The following is a 26,391-nucleotide window of genomic DNA, read 5'->3' on the forward strand; positions in this document are numbered from 1 at the left end:
CTATAAAAACAGAAACTTTTCTCTCCCAAGATTTAAATTTTGCTGAAACTTTGACTTTTCTTCTGGTCTCTCCATCCCACAATACCACTGGTCAGCAGCATTCACACAGCTCAACTGTTCCTGCCTCTCCATCAGAGTTTGCCTCCCACTCCATAGCTTCAGTCAGGCTATTTCAAATGGGTGAATAAAGTTTTTCTGAAAATAAATGGAAAGGGATTTTTGGATCTAGCCAAATTCTGTTTATAGCTGAAGTAATTCCCTCCAGATGGTATCAGAATGCCTGGCAGGCTTTCCTTTGGCAGCTGTCTGGTTTGTTGGGGGTTGCTTTGTTCCTGTTTGTGCTAATGAGGTGGTTTCTGTTGCACGAGAGGTGCGGTGCCAGCTGTGTGAGGCTGAGCACAAGGAGGTTCTGGGGAGGGCATTGCTCACAGTGACTGTGGAGCTCCCTGCCAGGCTCTGATGGTGAGGCTGCAGGGGGGAAGCAGCTTTACCCTTCCTCTCCTCAGTTCACACTGACTGCCAGAGAGAGAAAATGTAGTGAGGTGGCTGGGGTTTATCCAGGGACCCTCATATAGTTATTTAGAATTGGGTATTTCTGTTTTATGTTTTCTGCTCATCTCCCTGTTTCAGCTAAAATACCTTTACAAATATCCTGAGCTCTTGGATTCTTTGAGCTTTTCTCACCACATCCCAAGCATCTCCTCTAACACACCACTACCTGTTTATTAATTTGTCTGTGTCCTTCTGTAATCAGGTTGTGCACGTGCTCAGAGGAAGGAAGAAGGGAAATTACCCTCCTCTTCATTTTCTTTTTGTTCTCTTTCCCTGGTAAAAATTACTAGCTAAGTTCCTGCATAATTTACATTTGTTTGTTTTCCACACTGTCCCTCTAGACAAGATTTATCACCTTGTTCATTTTCAATTATGAAATAGGTTAAAGGAAATGTTGAGGAAGTTAAAGAAATTAAAACAATACACATATAAAAATAGCTCCAGGGTTCACCTGTGTTTTACTCTGATGGAACTTTTGACATTTGTTTTGGCATGTGAAAAGCTGAAATTAAAAGGAATGAAGGGTAGAAATCTTAGCTCTTTCTTGCTTATGAAGTTCTGAGATGTTATTTTATTTGTATGTCCTATTCTCAGTGCATTCCTGGTTTTCATGCAAAATATCCACAGCTGCGGAATTTGAGAGCCACGTACTTGAGTAAATGTTTGAAAGATTTTCCCCTCTGTATTTCAGGCTCAGGGTGGAAGTGGCAACTTCAGCTGGTCCTCTTCTAACCCTGCAGTAGGGACAGTGACGGTGAAAGGAGTGATGAGCACGGGGAGTGAGCCTGGGCTCAGCATCATTCAGGCACTGGACGTGCGGAATCCACTGCATTATGGAGAAATGAAGGTGAGAGATTCATTGTTCAGTGATTGGTGTTGAATATGGCTTTTGGGAACAGCCAAGGCACTGAGAATGCCATAGGTATTCCCCTTCCAATTCCTGCCCTGTGGCAGGGTAAGGGATTAGTTTCAGTTTGTGCTTCAGGGAATCCAGCACTGTCCAGTGCATTAACTTTACTCCCATTTTTGCCCCTTCCTGATTTCCTTGGCAAGTCTTTTTCCCTGTTGGAAGTTTTAAGTGCAAGAAGGAAATGGTAATTGACTCCAGGCCTGGCCATCTAAGCAGACAAACCAAACTAAAAATTCATTCTATAGGGTGATAGGTGGGTGTCCTCCCTTGATACCAAAGGGTGACAGTTGTTATCAGGATGTACAAGGAAATTTCTGTCTGGAGAAGTAACTGAAGTGAGCACAGTGCTGCAGACTGACTGCAGATACCTGAACTGGCCAAGAGAAAACAGTATTATAGGAAAATTAGGAGAAAATGGCAATGAAAACTATAGCTTCCAAGAGGAATATTGTGATGTCTCTGCAGACCATCCCTTGTTCTTAGTCATGGTGGTCAGTGTGTGGTGTGGAGTGAGGGGAATGCAGGAACAGTACATATGGTGGCCCCAAAGAGAAGGGTATGACATTAATTAAAACCTGTTCAGAATGTAGCTTACACACTTGCTCTGAAATAATTCTGTGAACAACCCAGGATGCTGCTTTTTAGCAGTGCAGCAGTTACCAGCTGGAGACACAGGAATGAAGATTTTTTCAGCTAAAACTTCTTATCCTCAAACATAAGTCAAAGCCTGAAGATAGAAAGAAAAACCTTCTGTCCACGTGAGCTTTCAGAGCAGTGTATTGCACAATCTGAATAGGTTATTTTTGAATGCCTTTTCTCCTGTGTTAGGAGCTGCTTTTTTTGTGGAACAGCTCTTCAGAGTTCTGTTTACTGACCTCAGTGAACAAGTTTTTAGTAGTAGTAGTTTTAGGAGTAGTTAATCCACACAGATTACAGCTTTAACTCTGTCCCATATGGTTTGGTATCCTGAAGCCAGTTGCAGAAGATTAAGTAGTTAAAGATACTGCAAATAAAAGCTTTGATCACAGTGATTGCTATGAAATCTGTGGATTCTTTAATGGATGCTAAACCTCTCCCAGCTGGTGCTGGAACATCCTGGAGATAGCACACAGCTTAGTCCACACTGCAAAATCTGTAAAGCAGCAGTGTTACAGGAGCAGCAGTAGAAGGGAGCTCCCCAAGCTGCTGTGGGAGCAGAGCCCTGACCCAGCCCTGTCCTTGCAGGTGTACGTGAGCCAGCCCAGCGCCATGGAGTTCGCTCCCTGCCAGGTGGAGGCACACGTGGGGCAGGTGCTGGAGCTGCCCCTGAGGATCAGTGGCCGGACCAGCGTGGACAGGGAGGAGCTGCTCCCCATGAGTGACTGCTCACAGCTGGAGCTGGTGGTGGAGCTGGAGAACCCCAGCGTGTTCAGCCCACTTGAAGGTGCTTTAACTCCCTCCCTGGGCTGGAGGTTAAATTGGTGGCAGGTCACACCTCTCCAAGTCACACTTCTCCCTTAGATCACTGATTCATGGCTCTGTGCAGGATCCCCACAGAAGTGCCAAACCTCAGAGGGGAGGGGGTCCAAGTAGTTTTATTTTGAGGATGTATTTGCTTTTTTCTGCAGAATGGTTTGAGTTGGAGAGAGCTTAAAAGCTCATCCAGTCCCACCCCATGCAATGGGCAAGGGCACCTCCCACTGTCCCAGGCTGCTCCAAGCCCTGTCCAGCCTGGCCTTGGGCACTGCCGGGGATCCAGGGGCAGCCACAGTTTCTCTGGGCACCCTGTGCCAGAGCCCTACCACCCTCTCAGCCAAAAATTCTTTCCCAGTATCCCATCTAGACCTTCTCTCTTTCAGTTTGATGCTATTCTCTCTTGTCCTGTCCCTACATGTCCTTATAAAAAGTTCTCTCCATCTTTCTAGTAGGCTTCCTCCAAACAGCCGTGTTGAATTTGATGAACATGCCTGGGGATTTCTTTCCAAATAAGCTCTTGTGTATTTTTAATTTATCTGACAGGAAGACTTAAGCCAACTGCTGATTTCTGCAGTGGAGTGAGAGTGAAGGCTGAATTTCAGGGCTACACCAGGCTGGTGGTTGTGTACACCCACGGGCGCGTGCGCCTCAGTGCCAGCATCACCATCGCCGCCTATCTCCCACTGAGAGTGAGTCTGCTTCCTCTGCTCCTGGAGAGATCCAGGCTCCAGCACTGGGACACCTTTACATGACAGGGAACTGGTTGTGTAAGGATAAACTGAGGTGGGTGGGTTCACATTCCACCACTGGCTGGTTCAGTGAAGGAAATATGAAAGCAGCTGAGTCCGGGGTCAATAGATGGAAATGCAGAAGAGGCTGCTTTGTTAGCTCATCTGCAGAGGCCTAGCACTGACTGCAGGCTGAAGTCTGAGTATTTCACCATAGCTTTCCCTCAATATGGAAAAAATGTTAGTGCAAATCCTACAGATTGCTGGTTATAATGATGTAATATGATGTTGTGAAACACAAACTGGAAATGGTTCTTGTGTGCTAAATGTCAGGTTAATTGCTGTGGTGGTGAGCAGCCCTGGCTGTCCCAGGGATGCACATCAGTGCAAAATTTGTTAGATAGGTTTGAAGTAAAACTTGTGTAGGAGAATAACTACATACACAGAACTGTTCTGGAGAGAGCACTGTCAAGTGAAAGTACAATTTGACATACTTTCATTCATTTTAAATACTTATTTAAAAGTGTAGCAGAATACTATCTCTCTGTGCTCAGAAGAATATATTAAGGGTCTCTCTTTTGTTGTAGTTCTTCATGAGAGAGATGTGATTAGAATGCAGCTAAAACTTGTCTTTGGATCCGTGGCTTCCTTTGAATCTAATCCAGCTGGACAGAATCCTTGTGGATTTTGGTGCAGCTCTGTTTTTCACTAAGTGTGCTGACAAACCACTGCATGGGAGAAATCACAGCCTTATCCAAGTAGAGCTGTTCCATTCAGAAGGAGGTTTATTTTGTAGAGCACAACCAAACGGTGTAAATTCATGATTAATTTTTAATTAATTAATTAATTGATTACAGGCTATCGATCCACCATCTGTCGCTTTAGTGACTCTGGGTTCCTCTAAGGACATGTTGTTTGAAGGAGGACCGAGGCCGTGGGTCCAAGAACCTTCCAAGTTCTTCAGGAGTGTTGCTGCTGAGGATGCAGAAAGCATTGCCCTGGCTTTACTTGAGCCTCCCACACCTCGAAACAACAACCAGCACTGGGTTAGGGTGCTGTGCAGGAGCCTGGGAGAGCAGGTGAGTCCCAGAGGGGCTCGCTGTTGCCCTCCACCAGGCACTGGGAACTGCCTCCAGACAGATTTATGGTGCCATATGCCTGTTAGGTAGCTAGATGCTTTTATAATGAGCCAGTAAAGAACTTGGGTAAGTACGTTGTTTATGCGTTATGATGCACATTTTAGAGGGAGCATTTCACAACATTATGTTAAAAAGTGGTTTATGATGGATTTTATTGCAGTATAAACCCAAGTTGTGGAAGCCTTATGTTGTGGGATGCCTTGAACATCCTGATGAGTGCAGGTTCAGTTTGCATGAACAGGATCAGAGCAGAAGGTTACTGAGCAGGCTGGCTCCTCTGTCTGACCTGCTTCTCTTAACTGTGTTACCTTCCAGTGTAATTCTGTTTATTCTATCAAATGGCAGCCACAGGAATTGACTGCTCTGCTCTCTGTGCAGCCTTGGTGAGCGTGGCCATGCTCATTCTCCAACTGGTTTTATTCTCACCAACATACAGAAGTGATTTCTCCTGCTGTACTCACCCTCCTCAGCCCATGAAGCTTTTAGCTTCAATGTAATGTTTTCCTCTGCAATTCTGCAAGGCCTAAGCATTTTGGTTGGGCTGCCAAGTTCCTCTGGTTTGCTCAGTGGCCACTCACCAAAGTGGAGCTGTTTCTGTAAGTGCAGATTCAAAAGGAACAGCCTTGGTGTTGCTGCGCAGGTCTGTGCAGGACTGGCTGTCCCCAGCAGGTCACACCTGCATGGCTCTGCCAGCACCAGTGCATGGGGGATGGGGCAGGTGCCCAGAGCTGCCTCAGCCTTCTCTGGTTTTGTATGCACTTCACTTTGCTGAAGGCTAAGAAAGGAGTGGAAAATAAAATATGAGATGTTTTTAAACACACTGAAGTGACTATAAATGTTGCCTTTGGGCTGTTCTGTTCTCACTCTGCAAGAACACCTGCTGTTTCCTTTTTCAGTTACAAGAGATTTGTTGTTTGAATCAAATTTGATAGTGATGAACATGAACACCTAGGAAGGGTTCCCAGGGACAGTATTTTCATAGAGATAAAGACCTGTTCTTGAAATATGCTGCCCCTTTTACATCTTCCTGTGTTTTAATAGTGCTGTAAGTCCCCAAGAATCGTATTTTTGCTTTTCATTCTGATATCACAGTGTAACTGAGACCTGCAGAATACAGCATGCCCGCGCTCAACTCTTTCCTCATTTGCTGTTTTCAGGTTATTACCTTAACAGTTGGGAACAGGCCCACAGTCACCAACCCTTTCCCAGTGGTTGAGCCTGCTGTGGTGAAGTTTGTCTGTGCTGTCCCTTCCCGGCTGACTTTGATTCCTGTTTATGGCAGCCCTCAGCTGGATCTCTCCTGCCCTTTGCTCCAGCAGAACAAGCAAGTGGTAAGCCTGGGAAGTGGCAGGAGAAGAAGGTGTTCTTACAGCTGAAAAATCAGTGTTTGGGGCTCCATGTGTGAAACAAAGCATCTGAGCTGCTGCAAGAGGAGCAGTGACTGGAGCTGTGGCCACACTGGTGCCCTTGGGAGCTCCTGCACAGAGCAGGCTGGGGGGGTCCTGCAGTAAATATACAGTGGATATGTGTAGATTATTAGGCATAAAGAACTTTGCTGTTCTGTTTTTCTTCCTAACTGGTGTTGTCACATGTTGGCTGCTGAGTAAACCACGTTTTGTCATGTTAATATTCATGTTAATAGTCATCCTCGTTCCCTAAAATGAATCATTTTAAAGAGCTTCCATGTAATAACAAGAGGAGAAGGAGACTTTTGTGTATTATTAGCCACCTCAGAGCTCACTGGCTTTTCTGGTTCCATTATGTGTCAGCCTGCCTTGGTGCACTGCTGTTGCTAATGCATTTCACCAGAGCAACACCAGAATTTTGAGCTTTAACAAACAGCAGTGTTTGTCATGATTTGTTTGAATTCTAAAAACAATTTTGTTGAGCTGTGGTTCAATTTTGTTGTTGTTGGTTTGGGGTTTTTTGTTTGTTTGTTTTAAGGTAATTCACTGGCTAAAAAAACCCCAAACCCCTGCTCCAGTAAAACCCCCTTAGAGTGCAGAGATTCACAGAACGCTCTGAATTGGAAGGGACCCACGAGGGTCATGGAGTCCAACTCTCAATGGCTCATAGAACACTTGAACCCACCTGGTGTTAGCAGCACCATGCTCTGACCAGGTGGGATAATCTCAGGGCTGTTGGAGCACAGCTTAATGCCTTGCACTGATGGCTCCTTTTAATGAACATTCCTCATGTATTGATGTTGTAACGAACCTCATGGATCTCAGCATACGTTTCCTTTAATGATTAAAAAATCCTGTTGTATCTGTTCAGTTCAAAATATTCCTTGTTTTTCAGGTCCCTGTTTCCAATTACCGCAATCCAATACTGGATTTGGCTGCCTATGACCAGCAGGGCAGGAAATTTGATAACTTCAGCTCTCTTAGTGTTGTGTGGGAATCCACAAATAAGGCCATTGCTCGTATTGAGCTGGAGCTGCCAATGGAGCTGACTCTGAAGGAAGAGGACAATGGTCAGAAGAAAATGCACGGTATGAGTGGGTTGAAATGAGCATTTCATTGTTTGAAGGTCAGGATTAAATCTGTTTGGCAATGTCTCATCTTGATTAAAGAAGTTCCTGTAATCTGCAGTCATACTTCAGCTTAACATCAATATGCATTTTTAGTGTGTGAGAAAAAGGAGCCAAGTCCAATGCCTAGAACCTGTCTGAGAGAGAAAGTTCTTGTCTGATGACAACGATCCTAGAGGAACTGAGTGTATTTTTCCTCTTTGTTGCATTCTAGGCTTGCAAACTGTGGTAGTTGACCGTGAGTTTGGAACTGCTGCCATCTCTGCCACTGCCACTGGGTTCCAGCAGCCTCACCTGAAGGCAGCCAGAGCCAAAATGCCGGTAACAGCCCCTGGGGGGGTTTGCCATTTCCCTGTGGCTTTATTTCCTCCACACACAGCACTGTACAAATGAAACAGCTCCCTGGTGCAGTCTGGTTCATTCTGCAGAGGTTTGATACTGGTTCATGGTTTGCCTGCCTGCCTCTGCACTAAGTGCTGCTATCCATATCAAATCTGTCCAAGTCCTTGGGAGCTTTTTAACCATGTGAGCAAGGGCATTACTGAGAAGTGTTTCAGTTGGTTTTGTTTCAGTTTAGGGTTTTTAAATGAATTGGTGAATCTTTGCTGCTTGTCCTTCACTAAAGCAGCCACGTGCTTCGTACAGCTGTCACTGGGGAAAGCAAATGGATTATTGCCCCTGCAAAGCTGGGTGGGAGAGTTCTGCATGAGCAAAGCAAAAGCTGACGAATTCCTCATATGGACCATATGTTAGTCTGGGCTCTGACTACTGCTCTCTTTTTCTTTTTCCTGAGAGACTCCTCCATTGTACAATGCCAGCCATAAGCCCGGGCTCTCATTTTACAACTCATTAGCCACTCCCTGAAATACTTTGTGTGTAGGTACTCAGCCTAGGGAAGAAAAACAGCAAAAGGTAGTGATGATGAACAGAGAGGGCAGGTGTAAACAGATGGCAGTTTTCTGTTCATATCATTTTTGTAAGCTGACTATAAGGGCAGGTTTCAGCCTGTGGAATAACCTGACATGTGCAATAATTTCTCTTAAAATATTCTGCTTCCTAACTGGAATTTCTATTTAATCTTGTTAAACAAGATTTAAGTGGGTTTGAGATATATGCAGTACCTTGAAAACAGGCTTGAGGCAAAAAGTAAAATATGCAAGGAGAGGTTACAGGATTTAACTCAAAGCAGGTAGCAGATGGGCACCAGTAATGTGAAATACCCTGTGAGCCAGGTTCTTCTCAGCATGGCCCAGGTGTGGCATCTACTTAGTAAATTATTTGAGAGGTGATCTTTTTTGCCACTTGGTTCTTGCCTTTTCTGTGTGGTTTCCACTCTTCTTCTGTTGAGAAATGTGGTGTAGGTGCATTTTCCCTGAAGAATTACTGCAGAGACACGGTTACTTTGCTGCTGAAGTTATTTGAGATATTTGGTTGTGTTTCTTTTTTTTTTCTCTTTGAAATTGAGCTGTAATATGGATACTTGATGTTCTACAATAATTTTGTAGTTCACTGTGCTCTGCTTTGTTAAACCAATATTACAAATTCTTTCTTACTTTTAGAAATAATTAGTAAAGTGAATGCTCTAAACTTTGCCTTGAATTCAGAGAACATTGGAGTTCTCTTAAGTTCTATTCTCTGTGTTTAAATTTGGGAGGACTCTGGTGGCTGTTGATGCCAGTCCTGCTGCACTTTGGGGGCTCATGAGTTGTTTGATTTAAATGAGGTGACCTCGCTGCATTTTTCAAGTCCATCAGCAATGGGCTGCTCTATTCTGCTTTCAAACCTGCCCATTCTCCTTTCTTGCAACCAAAACCAAACAAAAATCTAGTAGATGGGATATTAAGATCTCTTTAGTGTAGTTTCATGTTTAAGTGGAACACCCTATTATGTCATTAGGGAAAGATGACATCCTTTCTACATCAAGGAAATAATTCTACTAATGAGGTGAAATGGGTACAGAGTAGTGACTTCCTCTAGAAACCTTTTTCCTTTTCTGAGCTAATGTTGTTATTGGGTGAGTGATTAAAACTGCATTTGGTCCAGTGTTATGTACTTACATTTAAGGAAAAATTTCTCTTAGTGGCCTGCTAAGAAGAATCATGAAAAGATGAGTTAGAGCTAGAAAACTTTGTGTGTTTGCCTTATCATTCTGTATGAGCTTAGGCCATGGCTCGGAGTTAATATCCTGTCTGTGCTTGTCAGACATCCCTCACTGACCCTGCAGTCCTGGGCCCTTGTCCTCTGCTTTGGCCAGGGGTGCAGAACAGCCCAGCCCTGAGGATGCCCTTCCCTGTGCAGGATGGCTGACTGAGCCCTCTGGATCTTGTGGCCATCTCATCCCTCAGCCTGTGTCCTGAGCTTTGGCTGCCTGCTTTAAACATCCTGCCTGCACACACAGGACTCTGGCAGGGCTGTGCCTCTGCTGAAACTGCTGCCATTGTTCTTGCAGCACGAAGCTGTGCTCCCAGGGCCTGCCACCATTGAACTGATGCTCGTGGAAGATGTGAAGGTGAGCCCCACTGGGCTCTCCATCTACAACCACCCTGACGTCCAGGTGAGGAGTTCTCTGCTGCTTTTTCCCTGCAGGGAGGAAAACATCACACATTACAGAAGGTGTGGGAGGAGACATCTTTACTAGAAATATACAATCTTAATTCTGGATGCTTTTCTGGTTTTGCAGGCAGAACTTCTCATCCAACAAGGTTCTGGATATTTTTTCATTAATACCAGCGTACCAAATATTGTAAAAGTGACACATGAGGAGACTCAAGGCATTGCTTTGGTGAGTGCAGTGTTTTGGGGTTTTACACCTTTTTGGCAAGCAGGTTATTGTTCTGCAGCTTCAGCATTTGTGGGCATTTTGCAGCAGGTGTGGATAGAGAGGCAGCAGCTGCATTTTGGATGTGTTTGCCTGTCACAGTTGGGCAGGGGGATCTTTGCACTGACATTTTCAGGTATAGTCTCAGGTACAGGAAATTGTTTCATTACAGCTGTGATTCACTTGTGTTCTCTGTATAAGATAAAAGCCAGTTCCAAGTACTTCATCCATTACAACTTAGCAGTAAAATGTTCCTGATTTCACAAACACACCACGAAGAATAACATGACAGAATTATTCAGAAGCTACATATGAATTGGTTTCCAAAGTAATACTGGAGTATTTGCTGTGGGGCAGTAGTTCTGAAGGCTTCAAATTCTTTAATCCTATAGTGCTGTTTCAGGGTATTTTTTAATCACAGTATTACATCCTGATTTTGTGAATAAGTATATATTCAAGAGTTTATTCTGATCTCCATATGAAGTTTCTAATGCACTTTTCCACTAGAAGATGCCACTAAAGTGCACGTGTGCTTGACTGCATCAAGCCCAGGATATGAAATGCATTCTGCAGTGAACACCAGTAAAACTGTGTTTGCATTGCTGCTTCCATTAGGCAAGAACTTGAAACAAAGCAAGTTGCTCTAAAGAGTGGTTTTTATAAATTACAGATATAATTTTTATAATTTACAGATTTGCCTTTTGAGAAGTAATGCTGATAAAGTTAGTGAAATAATGATAACTAAGGTGCAAATTAAAATATCAAAAGAATTTGTGAAACATTTTGATTGTCTCTAACTGTTACAAGTGTGAAGTGGGAATATTTTTTCCAACTAGGCACGGAGGTGAGAAAAAAGTAGAAGAGATGAGGAGTTTTTTGTACATAGTACACTGTTCATACTCTTAATAGTTTTTTTGTCAGGTCTCCCTGATAGGTTTAACTGATGTACATGAGATAGGTTCAGTGCTCTTGTCTGGAATTCAGGAGTGGAGGAGTGACAGCAAGATAGGCTTTGTGAAGTGTAGGAAGAGATTTAACTGCCTGTCATATTAAAGGAGAGAAAAGTCCACTTTAAACACATTTTTTAAAAAATGCAGCCCCACACAGGTTTGGCAGGTTTGTTAGCCCTGTGTGCTGTGCTTGGGTTAAATCCCAGCAGCAGCCCTGGTTTTCCATGGAAGCAGCAGAATGGCCTGGGAAATCAGCAGGCTCTGTCAGGCTCTGCCATGGCAGGTACCAGTGCAGCCAAGTTGGCAGAGGATGAGTTGGCAGTAAACTCTTCTGAAAAACTAAATTCATGTGGTCTGGAGCAGTGATTCCCAGACTTTTCAGCGGGGCTGCCAAGGAGGAATTCTGTTCTCTGCCTCTGGTTTTGACACAGCAGCTTCTCTGGGCATGGGCGGGTGGTAGCAGGGGAGGAGTGAAGAGTGGTCACCAGTGCAATATCCCTGGATACTGGGAGCCACTGGACACCTAATGGGAGAGGAGAACAGCGGGGGTGGCTGAGACAGGAAGCATTTTAAAAGTTGCAGTAGCCCTGCTTGCCCTTTGCCCTGTTTGCTTTCCCTGTCTCCCAGCCCAGCTGAACTCCATTCCAGCTCCCTCCCCTGACCACATCTCCTGTATGAGCCACCCTCTGTGGGAACTGCTGCTGTTCTGGAAGCTGACCTTTATTAAAACTTCATATCCCTTTTTGTTTTGAGGCAGAAACAGGAGTAGTGCCCTCACAGAACAAAATGTCAGCTTTCCCCACTGCTCTGCTGCTGACTCCTGTGGTGCTGCTGGGCAGTGCTGAGAGTTCACTGAACTCCTTTGCACTGGGGGGGCCTGGCCATCTCCCTGTATTCAGAGCACACAACAGGACACCCAACTGCACTGCTGTCCCTGGCCAAAGGGAGGAGAACAGCTGGGATTGTCCTGAGGTCTGTGACAAGGTCAGGGAGTTGCAGGAGAACTGCAGAGCTGATGTGGGCAAGGTGCGGGTGCATGGCCTTGGGAGAGGGGACATTGGGATGGGTGCTTAGTTCTGAGGGCTTGTGTTTGTGATCAGAGGTCTCTTTCTTCATTGTTTTACTCTCTTTATCCGTTGAGAAATGTAACATTCTTTTTCTTTAAAACTAATGGCATAATAGTTTTATTAAAGAAACACCTGATCTGTCAGCTGTCCTCTTACTTGACAGGATCTACCACCAGGTTTTGGCTGCTCAGATAAAAAGCACTGACAGTGACAGTAGAGTACAAATCTTACAGGAAGCAAAACAGGCATAATCTGTGTCCTTGTTTTTTTTTTTTTTTAGCTTATCACTTTGGTTTTTACTCTACTAAGAAAAGTTTTGTTGTTCTAAATGATTTGTGTGTTTTTTCTCCTGATGGCATGAGAGTAACAGGATGCCAGACTGTTCCAGATGAAGAGCTGTTAATTCACTGGGTGCCTGGGGGCTGTTTGCACTAGCTCAGTAGCATGATACTTTTTACATCCGTTTTACAGCTTGATTTTTATTTTGGTGGAAGAATTCTCTGTGTCTCAGCTTGGAGATTTCTTCATCCAACTGCTTCTGCCCTGAAAGTGGCACAAATTTTATCCTCTGAACAACAGAAAAGAAGTGCTATAATGCAGTTTTCTTTTGGCATTGCAGGTGCAGCCCCTGCTCCCAGGATCAGTGACTGTAATGATTCATGACCTGTGTCTGGCTTTCCCTGCCCCAGCTGAAGCTGAAATTCATGTATCTGATATCCAGGAATTGTATGTGCGAGTTGTTGACAAGGTCAGTGCCTTGGGAGCAGCATTAGGAGCTGATCCATGTGCCCTGACTCCCTGGGCTGGTCCTGAACACACAGACCAGACATGGACAAGATGCTGCAACAGAGAAACAACTACAACCTCCCTGTGTCTTTGTTCCTCCCTCCCAAATTTATCCGTTTAGGTTATAAGTGTCTCACAGTATCAGGTATCTGTTCAAGTTCTGTGTGGCAGCAATCTCAACTTTTGCATTTACACAGCAATATGAATCCATAATTTATATGGACATGCTCATTTACATTTCCTACTGTTTAAAGTGCATGTGAGCAATTCTTTTAGGAGTGGGTTTTGCCCCAAGGTCATTTTCCATATGTCAGGATTTAAAACTGAACAGAAAAAAGTCCAGCTCATTGCTCTTGCCAGTTTGGGTGCGCCTTAAAGAAAAGAAGTGTTGATATTTCTGGTTGTTTTAATTATGCCCTTGCCAGCTGAAAGACCTGAGTTCATTCATTTCATCTGACACTAACTCTAGCTGGCAGGGATTAATCTTTAAAATTAGTGCTAGTCTAACCTTGGGGCTCCATTTCCACTACCCTACTACAAGTGTAATACAAAATAAAATGAAAATGTTTATGCTAATAAATAAGAGTGCTTTGAATGCAGAATGAACTGGATGTGTCTGTTTCAGGTGGAGATTGGAAAAACAGTTAAGGCTTATGTCAGAGTTCTGGATGATTCAAAGAAACCTTTTCCAGCAAAATACTTCCCAGTCATGGATCTCAGTCTCAGAGCAGCATCTCAGCTTGTCTCACTTGCGTAAGTTAATGGATTTTTAAAATTAATCTGTGAGTAAGAATTGGCAAAAAATGAATAAAGGTATTAGGTTAAAGACACAGTAATACACAATGACTGAGATTCTATTTATGTTGTTTTTGTGAAGTCTTAATTGCCTGGTAAAAGGTTAAAGATTATTATTTTTGAGGGAAATTGCCTGAACTAACAGCCTGAATGTTGCTGGCTGATGAAAGGGACTGCATTCCTCCATTGTGAAGACTGATGAAGCATTGTGCATCTTGGAAGCAGTGACTTGGCAAATAGTGTCAGGTGAAGAGTGCTGTGCAAAGGCCCATCTGATGTTACCAAACTCACTGTGTCTGTTACTTGTTTCATTTTCATTTCAGGTATTTAATGTTACAATAAGGCACAGGTTGGTTGCAAAGAGCCATCATGTGTAGAAATGTGATAATTTCCTTAACTTTGCTTCAGACAGAGTCACTTAGTAAAACTGCTGGGCACTAAATGAGTCCTTTGCTTTGCTATTTGCAATTTACTCACTAATTTATTATGTCTTGGATGGATTTCTTTGCAGCCCCCTGAGGGAGGCTCTGGATGAGCACACTGCAGCTTTCCTGGTGCGTGGCATGACCATTGGGCAGACGAGCCTGATGGCAGCTGTGGCTGACAGAAGAGGACACAGAATCAACTCTGCTCCACAGCAGATTGAAGTAAATAATTTCAGATAAGAAATGCAATAAAGAAAGTCTGTGCTGCAATGGAAGAGGAACACATAAATTACGGTTACAGTATTGTAATCAATTTGCCATAAAATTCATTCTGTCTGGAAGCTGACCTAATGCCAGTCAGATTTCAGTGTTGTTTAACTGCAGATGATGAGTTAAGATTCTGCATGCTCAATTTACTGTGATTAAGCAACTAAAGACTCAGTTGTACACTTGTGCACTTGTACTGTTTTGTGGCATAATTTATCTGACTGAAGGATCCTGAACACAGGTATTCATCTTTCTCTTTTTAGGTCTTTGCCCCATTTAGACTACTGCCAAGGAAAGTGACCCTAATTATTGGTGCCATGATTCAGGTGAGCCATCTTCTTACATATTTTCTTTACTTTATAATTTCTGTTCTAAAATGAATCTTCATGACTGGATTTTCAGCAGTAGATACTCAACTTGACATTTATCTGCATTCACACTGAATGGACTGACAGGATTGGTGGAGAGGGACTTTGGGAAGGGCCTGGAGTGACAGGACACAGGGAGTGGCTTCAACCCCTCTGCAGGGCAGGGTCACATGGGATATTGGGAAACCTTTGATGCCTGTGAGGGTGGGCAGGCCCTGGCACAGGTTGCCCAGAGCAGCTGTGGCTGCCCCTGGACCCCTGGCAGTGCCCAAGGCCAGGCTGGACAGGGCTTGGAGCAGCCTGGGACAGTGGAAGGTGTCCCTGCCCATGGAACAAGATGAATTTTGAGGTCCCTCCCAGCCCAACCCATTGTGTTTCTATGATGGGTACTCCATGAACAGTGTCATTGTTGAGCCAGCTTCTGTTTTGCTCTATTGCTGGATCAAAGGATTTGTGTTTGCTTTTGTCAATTGAGTGTCAGCTTTTCTGGTGTTAAACACCAGCACAGCATGAGTAAATCTGCCAGCTCCATGAAGTTAGGCATAGTGGGCTTGTTGTGCACACTGAAACACAGAGCAGAGCTCTGCACCAGGGTGCTGAGGAGAAGGGGAGGTAAAGCTTACTGACACTTTCTGGAGGGGAGGTGGCATCAGCCTGTGGCACTCTGTGAGGCACAGGGTTCACCTGTGTGCTCAGCTCACGCATTCCCCAGGCTGACATCCTGCTGGGACCAGGGGCAATAATCCTGGAGCTGTCCTGGGAAGGTGCAGGCAGCACTGAACTCGCTGTGGTGCTGAGGAGGGAGGGTGTGCCCTGTAGTAGTGACCAGAAGAACTGTCTGAAGGGTTCATGTGCTGTTCTGTGTGCTGTTCTGACAGATCACTGCTGAGGGAGGCCCTCAGCCTCTCTCCAACATCATTTTCTCCATTGACAATGAGCACATTGCGGCAGTGAACAGCTCTGGGCTGGTCAGAGCAGTGGCCATTGGCACTGGGGTGGTGACAGGAGTGCTGCAGGCTGTTGATGCAGACACAGAGAAGCTTGTGGCCGTGTCCCAGGTAATGTTTGTGGTGCTCTTGGGGGCTGACAGGGGCTCTCTGACTCGTGGCTTTGGCCCTGAAAGGGGACACTGAGTCTTTCTGCATGAGCAGAGCAGAGCAGACTCTGCACTGAGTCTTTCTGTTACCTCGTGCACTTCTCTGGTTTCCTGAAGATGACAACTCAGAGTTCCTCCTCCCTGGCCTGTGAGCTACACAGGCATTGGCACAGTGGTACTTTGAACATACAGGTTAAATCTTGCTGTGCCTTAAAGCAGAGTCTCACAGGTAACCAGGGGGGCTTTTTGACCAGTCTGGTATCTTCAGGATTGGTGAGGTTCAGGATTGGTTACTGCATCCAGAAAAGCCCATCTAGAGAAGCCTTTCCAGCACAGCAGAAGGTTGTCCTTGTCTCCATGCCCTTTTAGATCAGGAGGATCCAGAAGGCAGCTGTTGCTGAAAAAAACCACCCATTGCCTCCTAAGCTGCAGCAGCCTGTATAGAACACTGTCACCCCTTGTTGTGGTCTGAGCCCATCTGTGTGAGGTGCAAGCAGTAAATCCCTGATATTCCCTCAGAATCTGTGTCCTTAGGTTTTCCTGCAGCTGAGTGTGGGGGAGGTGGGCAGGCCTGCAAGGGAGCACAAGGCCCTGAGACTTGCATGAGACTCAGAGCAACAGAACTTGGGCCAGATCTTATGACTTCTTCCTTTGAGCTCAGGGCAGCACAGCTGCTGTGAACCACAAAGCTCTGCTGCTTGAAAGGTGTCAGCACAGTCCAGGAAGACACAAAGTGAGTTTTTTAAAAAATAAAATATCAAGAAATCTCTGCTTTTTAATGTATGAACAGCAGTCTGCCCTAATGGTGTGACAGGAGGCAAAGTGAACTTGAAAGGTCAATCTGCTGCTCAGTGAGGTCCAGGTCTGACCTTTCCTCCCCAGTATATAGCAGGAATAAAATCTATCAGGAATGCCTGGATACGTGCAGAGGAGATATCAGAGTCAAACATCATTCTTTTATTCTCAGTTGGCCCATTTAGTGCTCTATAATCCTCATTTCATTCTAACTCCTCTCCATGTCTTACCCCTGGGTTTCTTCATCCCTCTTCTTCTTCCTCTCCCTGTGATCTTGTCTGCTGCTGTCTCTCACCTTTCAGTTCCATCATTCATGTCATCAGTAATTTTGTGCAGAATTCCTTTTCAATTTAGGGAGCATTTTTAAATGGTTATCAATCAAAATTTAATCCTTTTTAGTTTTTTACAATCCTACTGAATTTGTCCATCTGTATTTCCTCTGACAAGTCATGCTAATCACACAGCAGCAGTGATTAGATAATGGCAAAATAGTGGCTATAGAGCTTGAAAGTGAAATCTGGTTTCTGTTTGACAAGTGCTTACAGTGTCTTCCCTTCCTCCTTGCCAGGACAAGGTGGAAGTTGAGGTGGTGCAGCTGACAGCTGTGAGAATTCGGGCACCCATCACACGAATGAAAGCTGGTACTCAGGTGAGCTGGTTTGGGATTGGCTTTTGTCCGTTCATGTGTTGGAACTGCAGCTTGTGCTCATTGCTGTCACATTGTGTGCTGACAGCACTGCAGCTCTGGGAGGAACCATCTTCTTCATCAGAGACCCCATCCCTTGATCAGTGAATTTTAAATGTAATTCTCTCTGCTGTGGGCAGGTGTTTGGTTTGCATGCTGGCATTACCTAAGCAGGCTGGTTTCTCTCTTTCCAGATGCCAGTTTATGTCATGGGCATCACCAGCACTCAGACTCCTTTCTCCTTTGGCAATGCTGTGCCAGGGCTAACCTTCCACTGGTCTGTCACCAAGAGGGACACTCTGGATGTCAGGACAAGGCACAGTGAGGTAAAGTGTGTGTGCGTGTGCACACACGCAAAGGAAAGGGCCACATCAGGGCAATGCAGGGAATATTGCTGCCTCCTCTGCCTCAAAACCCAGGATCAGTTGTCAGCACCTTGGTGCCAATGTCTGGGCTTTCCATGAGTCCAACTTTAATCCCTTTCTCCTGTCCAAGGCTGCTTTTCAGCTTCCTGCCAACTACAACTTTGCAGTGGATGTTTATGGAAGAGTGAAGGGAAGAACAGGCCTGAAAGTTGTAGTGAAGGTCCTGGATGCTGCAGCCAACCAGTTCCACAACATGGCAAGAGAACTGTCTGATGAAATCCAGATTCAGGTAGGATGATTTTCTACACAGTTCATGTTGAAGTATCTCCTTCAGAACTGGACTGAAGTATCTGTCTTTGAAGTCAGGAATTTGAAATGCAGGAGTAGCTCCAGGTTTGGTTTGAGTGGTTACTCTTGTTTGTATAATGTTCCTCATTGGGGCTCATTCAGTTCATGGGCTCATGGGAGCAGGGGAGTCTAAAGTAACTCAGGTGAATATGGGGTTCCCAACACCTTTTCCCTTGAGAAATCTTCTGTTTTCATGCTGAAGAAAATTCCTGAACTTACTACAGTCCAGTTTAGCCATAGCCCTGGAAATAAATACTCTCAGAATAACTTGTAGAAGATACTGGCTCTCCTATTCTCAAATATTCATGTCCAGTGGTCTTGTTTTACCATATATATTATACAAGAGAAGAAAGAATGTTACAGCTCTGTTCGTGTTTGTTTGTTTTGAAGATGAAATAAATTAAGTAAATTACTGTCTGCACACAACAGTGGGCCAAAATGCCTCTTATTTTCCAGGTGTTTGAAAAACTTCATCTAATCACTCCAGAGGCAGAAGCAGAGCAGATCCTCATGTCACCAAATTCCTTCATTAAACTTCTGACCAACAGGTCAGTGCTCAGTTTCCATGTTTCCATACTGTGGCTTGTGTCATCCCTTTATCCAAACTGGAGGGCAGTTGGGTTTAAGGGAGCTGTTTCAGTCTCTCAGTAACACTGTTCATCCATTTAATGCACAACTTCCCTGCTGGCTCATGGTATCTTACTGTTCTCTTGGGCTTTGTCAAATCTTGTATTAGATTGTAGCTGGAAAATTCATTCAATATTGGGAACTTTCAGATCCTTTTTTTAAAAGCAGCTGAGCCAGTTAAAGCTGTATCCTGCTGCCTGCTTCCTGTAGAGGTTTTGATGGGTGATTGAGGCTTTGTGGAATATAATTCTGTGTGTTTTGCACACAGAGGTTATGGCTGGATTTTCAGATTAAAATGTCATTTCCAAATGAGAAATTCTTTTTACATAATCTGTTTTCAAAGACTGACATTTTAGACTCATACCAGGCTTGAAATGTAGTTTTCCCAGCATAATAATGGTCAGATAGACACAGCAGGACACACACTGAGGGCAAAGCTTTAGAGACATTTACATTTTAGGTGGAGGGAGCCCATATCATAGTTTCATGGAATCACAGAATGGTTTATATTGGAAGAGACCCTAACTACGGTTTTACACATTTAAGGGGTTCCTTGCTTTGTGTTTTGCTTCAGGGACCGAGTGGCCTCCCTGAGTTACCGTGTCCTGGATGGGCCAGACAAAGTCCCGGTAGTGAAAATTGATGAGAGAGGATTCCTTGTCTCTGGCTCTGCCATCGGATCCTCGACCATTGAAGTGGTTTCACAGGAGTTGTTTGGCATCAACCAGACCATCATAGCTGCTGTGAAGGTACTGTCAGCTCCCTTCCTTTGCACTTTCCTCAAGTACCTCTTCACTACTGCAACAGAGATTGTTGGCTGCACTTCTTGAACTTCACATCTGAAAAATGAGCAGTGTAGGAATGAACAGTTCTGAGCTTTGAACCATGGGACACCAGGGAATGTAAGCCCATCATCTCTGTTCAAAAAATCCTTGAGCCAAGAACTTCCTGTATCTGGCAGCATGAGCCACTGCTCCCCTTCCTCCTATCCCTTTTTACTGTCAGCATCTTCCCACTGTCCCAGCTAAAGGAGAAAAATGTACAATTGTGTGCTTTAAGTTATTTCTAAGTTTAACTCCTGTAATCACTGTGAAGGGGCTTGGTGGATTTTTTAATTTGAATTTTGGTATTTCCCATGGTGTTCAGCTTTTCCTGTAGGACAGGGTGTGGATTTGTCCTCCTGGGTGGGGAATGAAACAAGAAATGGGGGCCCAGTGTCACTGCCACCACCCCTGCTGTGGGGTGGTGGCAGTGAATTCTCCAGCTCTGTTACTGGTGACCTTGTTTCTTCCCTTTGGCAAGTGAAAGATGTCTGATGAGTTTGGGGTGGCTCAAATGCCATTTGGCCAGCACCCAGTGGGACTGAAGTCAGATCCCCCTGTGTGAGTTTGTCCTGTACACAGGATGGTGAAACAGAGCTCTCTGTAGTAGAACTCAGTTCAGCACCTTGTACAGCTCATTTTTCCTGTACTTACTACAACTGTAGTGCCTTTATGGAAATGATATTTTTAACCTCGTGAGGTAACACAGTTCATCTTATGGCTGAAGAGCTGAGAGAGCTTGAGAGGTTCTGCCAAAGGTCATGTCAGAGAACTTGTGACTGAGCTGGAGATGAGCTTGAATCTGTTGTGTCATTCTAAGGTAAAGCTCTCTCCTTCACTTTGTCCTTCTTTCATAAGATCTGGTGTTGTCTGTGTACAAGTGTACACAATTAAGAACCAAACTGCTGCAGCAGCATCACTTAACACTGAGCCCTTGAACTTGGCTCAGAGAAGGGCTCTTACATAAGCCAGGGAGTCTGGGGGAAGAGGGAGTGACAGTGAGCTTAGCCTGGGACCAAGCTCAGCACTTGCCTGGACCTGCTGCACTCACTATTTTATTTTATTTTTTCTTGAATTAAAAAAAAAAAAAACATCAAAACCTGAGATGCTTTAACAGTAAAAGGCTGTTTTCATCAATATTAAATTTAGCACTTGTCCCTTGTGGCATAGTTGCTGAGATTTTAAAGTAAAGCAAGCTTGATAATCTGTCAGGGAAATGGGGTTTTTGTTGGCTTGTAACCACAGCTTGTTGGGCAGAGATCTGTATGCACAGAGGTTTTAACTGATGAAACCAGCCCGTGGAGCAGACAGTGGCATATACTGATGTTACAGCCACTTTTTTTTTTTCATTTTTTTTCTTTTTTGGATTCACCAAAGATGTATTTTGCTGGAGGCCAAATTTGTCCTTTCCTTTTTAAGTTCTGACATGTACATTTTCAGATTGCAGAGTTTTACGTTTTAGCTGAGCCTCTTAGGTCAGGAAAATAAAGGGATTTTTCTACAAGATAAGCTTGAGGCCTTCTTTTAAAATAGTTTTTTTATATACTTGTGGGGTTTTGCTTCCTCTGCCCTTCTATTATTTATTTTCCAACAGCTGTAACAAAAAGAGCAGATGTAATTATTTTTGTTGGGTAATTTTGCTCGTTAACCTAGGTAAGTTAATCAAGAATAGTAATATGCTATTTAAAAGCCAAAATATTGGGTTGTCAAGTTTTTGTCTTCAGAAAGCCTTTTTTGACTGGAGTGTTAGTGCAGAAATGTGGGGGTGTGCACATATGGTTAATGGAGCAGCCTCTCCTGAGGAGTTCAGAGCAGTTCCCAACTTGTGTCTTGGCTGAGGAGAGGCACTGAGGGAAGCAGCTGAGCCTGCTGAGCCCCCAGGGTTTGTCAGCTGCCAGCTCTGCCTGGAACAGCTTGGCTCTCTCACCTGCTGCAGGGGAGCTGGGCAGCAGTGACTGTTCCATCCCCTCATTCATACATTGTGAGGGGCCCTTCTAATAGCTGGGCAATGAATTGCACCTTTTATTTCAGGAGTTATTGGGAGAGAGGACATGGGGCCACTTCTGAACAGTTGGAATTGATAGGATGGTAATGTGTTCTCTGAAGTGTGTGTGTGATGTATGTTCCTACATGATTATTGCTTGTTTCAGTTCCCAGTGGTACTAGAAAAAAAGGGCTAAGAAATACCAGCTGTGAGGGTACAAAGCAGAGAGAGCCAGGCTTTTCTCAGCTATGGCATGTCTGAACATGGGACAGCACTTTTTACTGGGATGACTGTTGACCACAGAGTGCAGGAGGCTGTAGAGTCTCCATCTGAGATGTGCAGGAGCTCCTGCACATGGTCCTGGCCCTGGGTAACCCAGCTGGAGTGGGGGCTGGACTAGACAGAGTCTGAGGCTGTGGAATGGAGATACTGGTAACAACAGCTGCAGTGTCAGTCCTGGCATGTGGCTAAATGCAAATGGCTCATAAAGGCAGCTCTGGATATTTACATAAAAAGAACTCTTTTAGATTATTTTTACAGGAGTATCATAAAAAGCAATTTAACTTTGCTTCTCACTGCTGATGTTTTTCTAGGTCTGCCCCATCTCCTACCTCAGGATCTCCATGAGGCCCATTCTGCTGACCCAGAACAGAGAGGCACTGCAGGCCCTGCCCCTGGGGGTGACACTGACATTTACAGTCCATTTCCATGATAACTCTGGAGATACTTTCCATGCACACAATGCTGTGCTCAACTTTGCCACCAACAGGTGGGTGTCTGTCATGGGGAGTAATTACAGAGAGCAAAGAAAGGCCAGACACACATAGAACAAGGATGGTTCCAGAGATATCAAGTGAACATGCAGCTTGGGTTGGAATTAGCAAGGCAAGGGTTTTGTCTCTGCAGAGGCAGTGGCAGGAAGGAGAGTTGCAGTTAGCAATCGATATTCCCTAGCCATGGAAAGCTGCCCAGATCATAAGCATGGTCCCAATGGGGCCTGCAGGAGCTGTGCTCTGCTCTGAGTGACTCTGAATCATCCCCCTGCATGCAGCAGTGGCCCAGAGAAACAACTGATCCATCAGCATCTGCCTCTGCCAGTGCTGTGTTCAACTGACTCACTGAGGGCTTATGTAAGGTGAGGAACGTTCTGGGTCAGGGGCTGTCTCCTCAGACAGGCTTGTGCAGCCTTCCCACAGCAGGGACAAGCCTCAAAAGGTCTTTGGTCTCTGCCTCACGGAATAAATGTTGTGAAGCAGCCTCCTGTGGTCTTCAGTAAAGTACCACTAATGCTGTACTGGAACATGGTTTGTTTTCTGCAGAGCACCTTGCTGAATTTGGGTGAATACCAGAACTAGCCATCCAATGGCATTATGTCTGGGAAGTTACATATTGGTGTTCAAATTTCTTGGCTTCTTAAGTCCCTTGAGAAAAGGGAAAAGAGACAGATGATGTCATTCTAAAGCCTTACAATTCTCACAATTACGAAGTAGTTTTCATGCTTAATTACGATCTTGGTATTTCCTCAGTATCGTGGTGAACTGAGAACTGTAATTTGCCTCAGTGGCACCTAAATAATTTTTATCATTTCCTTACTTTGCTGGACTCTATCAGATGACTGTTCCTGAAAACAATCAGCCAGCTGAAGGGTTTGCTAGCTCTCCTGTTGTAGAGACAGTGCTATTGCCAGGCCCCTTGATGCAGCAGCACTTGTGTTTGTGTGCAGAGACGACTTTGTGCAGATCGCCAAGGGAGCTGCCAACAACACCTTTGTGGTCAGGACTGTGAATGTGGGACTGACCCTGCTCAGGGTGTGGGATGCAGAGCACAGTGGCACTGCAGACTACATCCCACTGCCTGTGCAGCATGCCATCTTCCCAGAGCTCCCAGACGTGGTGGTGGGCGATGTCCTGTGCCTCAGGACCTTGCTGACAGCCCAGGAAGGTGAGTGGCCTCAGCTCTGTGGGTTAGCAGCCATTCCATGGGACACCAGGCTCAGCAAAATTAAATGCATCATTTACCGTGTTTGTTCAGAATCAAATGTCACTGTTCCTGTTAATGATAAAAATAGGTTTGATCAACTCCTCTAATTTTAATTGCACCGTGCAGTACATCTCTTGTTTTGAATTCCTGAGCATCATCACACTTCAGACATTTCTATTCCATTGGCTGAAAAGACTTGGTTCTGTGGGACTCCTGCTAAGTCAGGCCTACCTTCACTCATTGTGTTTGATTGTTGGTATTACTGGGCTTGTGTCAGAATAGCTGCTGGGCAGTGGCACTCTCAGACCCCAGAGTGGTTCCTGGGCACTGGGAGGGTGTGCCCTGCCTGCAGTGGCACTCTCAGACCCCAGAGTGGTTCCTGGGCACTGGGAGGGTGTGCCCTGCCTGCAGTGGCACTCTCAGACCCCAGAGTGGTTCCTGGGCACTGGGAGGGTGTGCCCTGCCTGCAGTGGCACTCTCAGACACCAGTGCCCAGGAAAGGCTGCAGTTGGCAGCAGGGTGTGAGCAGTGCCCCTGTGGTGTTTTCCAGGCCTGCCAGGTGTGTGGAGCTCCTCCTCAAGTGCTCTTCTTCTCATGGACCCCAAGACTGGCGTGGCCCTGGCGAGGGACTCTGGGGTAGTCACTGTCTACTATGAGATCCCTGGGTTACTGAAAACCTACAGAGAGGTGAGGCACTGCTCTTTTCCTGCTGAGATTGGTTTGTTTGGGCTGGACCTCACCAAACTGTATTCTGTGGAATTTTATTTTGTTATAAATATTTAGAAATGTTCTTTTAGAAATGCAGAGACGGTTGGGAAGTATTTGGTATGTGGCCAAAAACATCATGTTTGTTTAAAACATCTGTGCTAAGGAGGAAAATGTAGCATAGCCATTTTGATTTTTCACCTCTACTGTTCTCATATTGAACATTTTGATTCCCTTGTTGGCTAAGCTGTTTCCAGGTGCTAACCAGTTTTTGAGTAGGGCTGCTGTTAAGAATGAAGCTTCACTGCAGGATGAGTTGCCAGCAAGAACTTGCTCAAGTGATGTGCCATGCATCACTGATCAGAAATACTCCATTAAATTATTTTGTTTGTCTGTCATGCAATCGTACTGTTGACACAATCCACTCCATCAGCCAACATAAGCACTAGACTTTCTTTTTAAATTAAATTTAGCCATAGAGCTTTATGCATATTAACTTCTGGGGGTTGGGTAGGGAGACAAAATGTTTTTGCTAGCTTAAATTGCTTGGAAAGACAGTTTCTAATATTAGAGAAATGTGGGATTTCAAAGAAAAACATCACCTGGCGGAGTCTTTCACAACCAATCCAGTCTGGTTTTGCCTTAATTTTTATTTGTTGAAGCAGTTTTTGGTAACCATGTGCTTCATCCTTTTTTCAGATCTTGATTAATGCACCTCAGAGGACCACAGCAATGCATGTCAGTGGCATGCAGGCAAGCTTGCAGGGAGCAGCAGCCTCAAAAGTCATAGTTTTAATTGGAGAAACAAACAAAAATTTGAAAGGTATGATTAAAAAATGCTGATGGTTTATTGTGTGTTTGTGGATTCATGATGCTTTGGTTTGTGTTATGGGGTTTTTGTTTGTTGTTTAAGGGTAACAAGATCCCCAGGAATCTCAAATGCCTTTCTGGAGTCCCAGGAGCTCTAGGAGCCATGGGACAGAATTTGGAAGGTGTTCTGCAGCACCATTAATATTTCACAACTAACAAAACCAGTAGATTTCAATAGAGGCACCATTTTTGATCATAACAACAACAGTTAATGGACAATCAGCTAATTGCTTATATGTTTAATTGCAGTTGCCTTCTTGGAGTCATTAGATTTTCTTACTTAGTTACCATCCTTAAATCTTCACAGAACTTACCACCAGTTAGAATCAATACAAAGATTAAGCATCATATTGTGTCCTCTATTTAATGTGCTGTATTTTGTGTGATTATGGATCCTTTTGGCTTCTAGCTTAACAATTAGCACTTCTTCCAATAATATTTTATTTTGCCATGTGTAAATTATTAGCCTACCAAAAAATCCTCTCACCAGATACTAAAATCTAACTCAAGGCTTCTAGGATCATATAAATTATTCAAGAGCCATCTGAACAGAAAATTTTCTGCAGCTTATTCTTTCCTGTAAATAAATTATTCCTGTCAAGAAAACCCCACAACATATAAAATTTTCATTGCTGTCTCTTTGGGATTAAACCCTGAGCAAGGGCAGCTGTCTGTGATTTCCAGTGATTTTAAGAGTCTCTTAAACTTGTGAAACTATTTCAGAAGGTGGTAGAATAACCCAATGCTTCAAGTCATGATTTTGCTTTTAATTAATTCAACTTAATTAGTTACAATTTTATTTTGTAATTAATCAGAGATCGTTTCCTTCCTCCTAGGGGAGTGTTCACCTGCTCAGACTGAAGCCATTGCTGAGTTACAGCCCCAGTCCATTATCAGTTGCCATCTCGATTTCAACAGTGATGCCTTTGACTTCCCAGCACAGGATATTTTTGTGGCAGAACCTGGGTTTGATGCAGTTTCAGGTAAGATGTGACAAGATGCCACGCTGCAGACCAACACAAGCTCTTTGGTCCAGCAGATTCCACAGAATCCCAGCATCGTGGCTTGGGTTGGAGGGACCTCAAAGCCCATCCAGAGCCCCCCCTGCCATGGCAGGGACACCTCCCACTGTCCCAGGCTGCTCCAAGCCCCAGTGTCCAGCCTGGCCTTGGGCACCGCCAGGGATCCAGGGGAAGCCACAGCTGCTCTGGGCACCTGTGCCAGGGCCTGCCCACCCTCACAGGGAAGGATTTTTTCTTAACATCCAATATAAACCTGCTCTCTTTCCTTCTGAAGCCTCTGGGCTTCGCTGTGTAGGAGCT

General features: G+C 44.6%; 1 protein-coding gene across 1 annotated transcript in view; it reads left to right on the forward strand.

The window, feature by feature from the left end:
• The window catches only part of NUP210 (nucleoporin 210), a 40,876-nt gene that overhangs the window by 9,282 nt on the left and 5,203 nt on the right, over positions 1-26,391 (forward strand). Inside the window, exons 10-33 of the mRNA XM_059480050.1 lie at positions 1,244-1,399; positions 2,687-2,885; positions 3,461-3,606; positions 4,503-4,724; positions 5,942-6,115; positions 7,086-7,278; positions 7,532-7,638; positions 9,767-9,871; positions 9,998-10,099; positions 12,772-12,900; positions 13,564-13,691; positions 14,245-14,380; positions 14,689-14,751; positions 15,672-15,851; positions 17,253-17,333; positions 17,564-17,695; positions 17,865-18,023; positions 18,539-18,630; positions 19,284-19,458; positions 22,108-22,283; positions 23,238-23,455; positions 24,045-24,181; positions 24,899-25,022; positions 25,906-26,052. Coding sequence (XP_059336033.1) covers positions 1,244-1,399; positions 2,687-2,885; positions 3,461-3,606; positions 4,503-4,724; positions 5,942-6,115; positions 7,086-7,278; positions 7,532-7,638; positions 9,767-9,871; positions 9,998-10,099; positions 12,772-12,900; positions 13,564-13,691; positions 14,245-14,380; positions 14,689-14,751; positions 15,672-15,851; positions 17,253-17,333; positions 17,564-17,695; positions 17,865-18,023; positions 18,539-18,630; positions 19,284-19,458; positions 22,108-22,283; positions 23,238-23,455; positions 24,045-24,181; positions 24,899-25,022; positions 25,906-26,052 — 3,481 coding nt within the window. The remainder of the gene's footprint in view (positions 1-1,243; positions 1,400-2,686; positions 2,886-3,460; positions 3,607-4,502; positions 4,725-5,941; positions 6,116-7,085; positions 7,279-7,531; positions 7,639-9,766; positions 9,872-9,997; positions 10,100-12,771; positions 12,901-13,563; positions 13,692-14,244; positions 14,381-14,688; positions 14,752-15,671; positions 15,852-17,252; positions 17,334-17,563; positions 17,696-17,864; positions 18,024-18,538; positions 18,631-19,283; positions 19,459-22,107; positions 22,284-23,237; positions 23,456-24,044; positions 24,182-24,898; positions 25,023-25,905; positions 26,053-26,391) is intronic.

This window comes from Ammospiza nelsoni, chromosome 11 (genome assembly GCF_027579445.1).
Source record: "Ammospiza nelsoni isolate bAmmNel1 chromosome 11, bAmmNel1.pri, whole genome shotgun sequence".
Lineage (NCBI taxonomy): Eukaryota > Metazoa > Chordata > Aves > Passeriformes > Passerellidae > Ammospiza > Ammospiza nelsoni.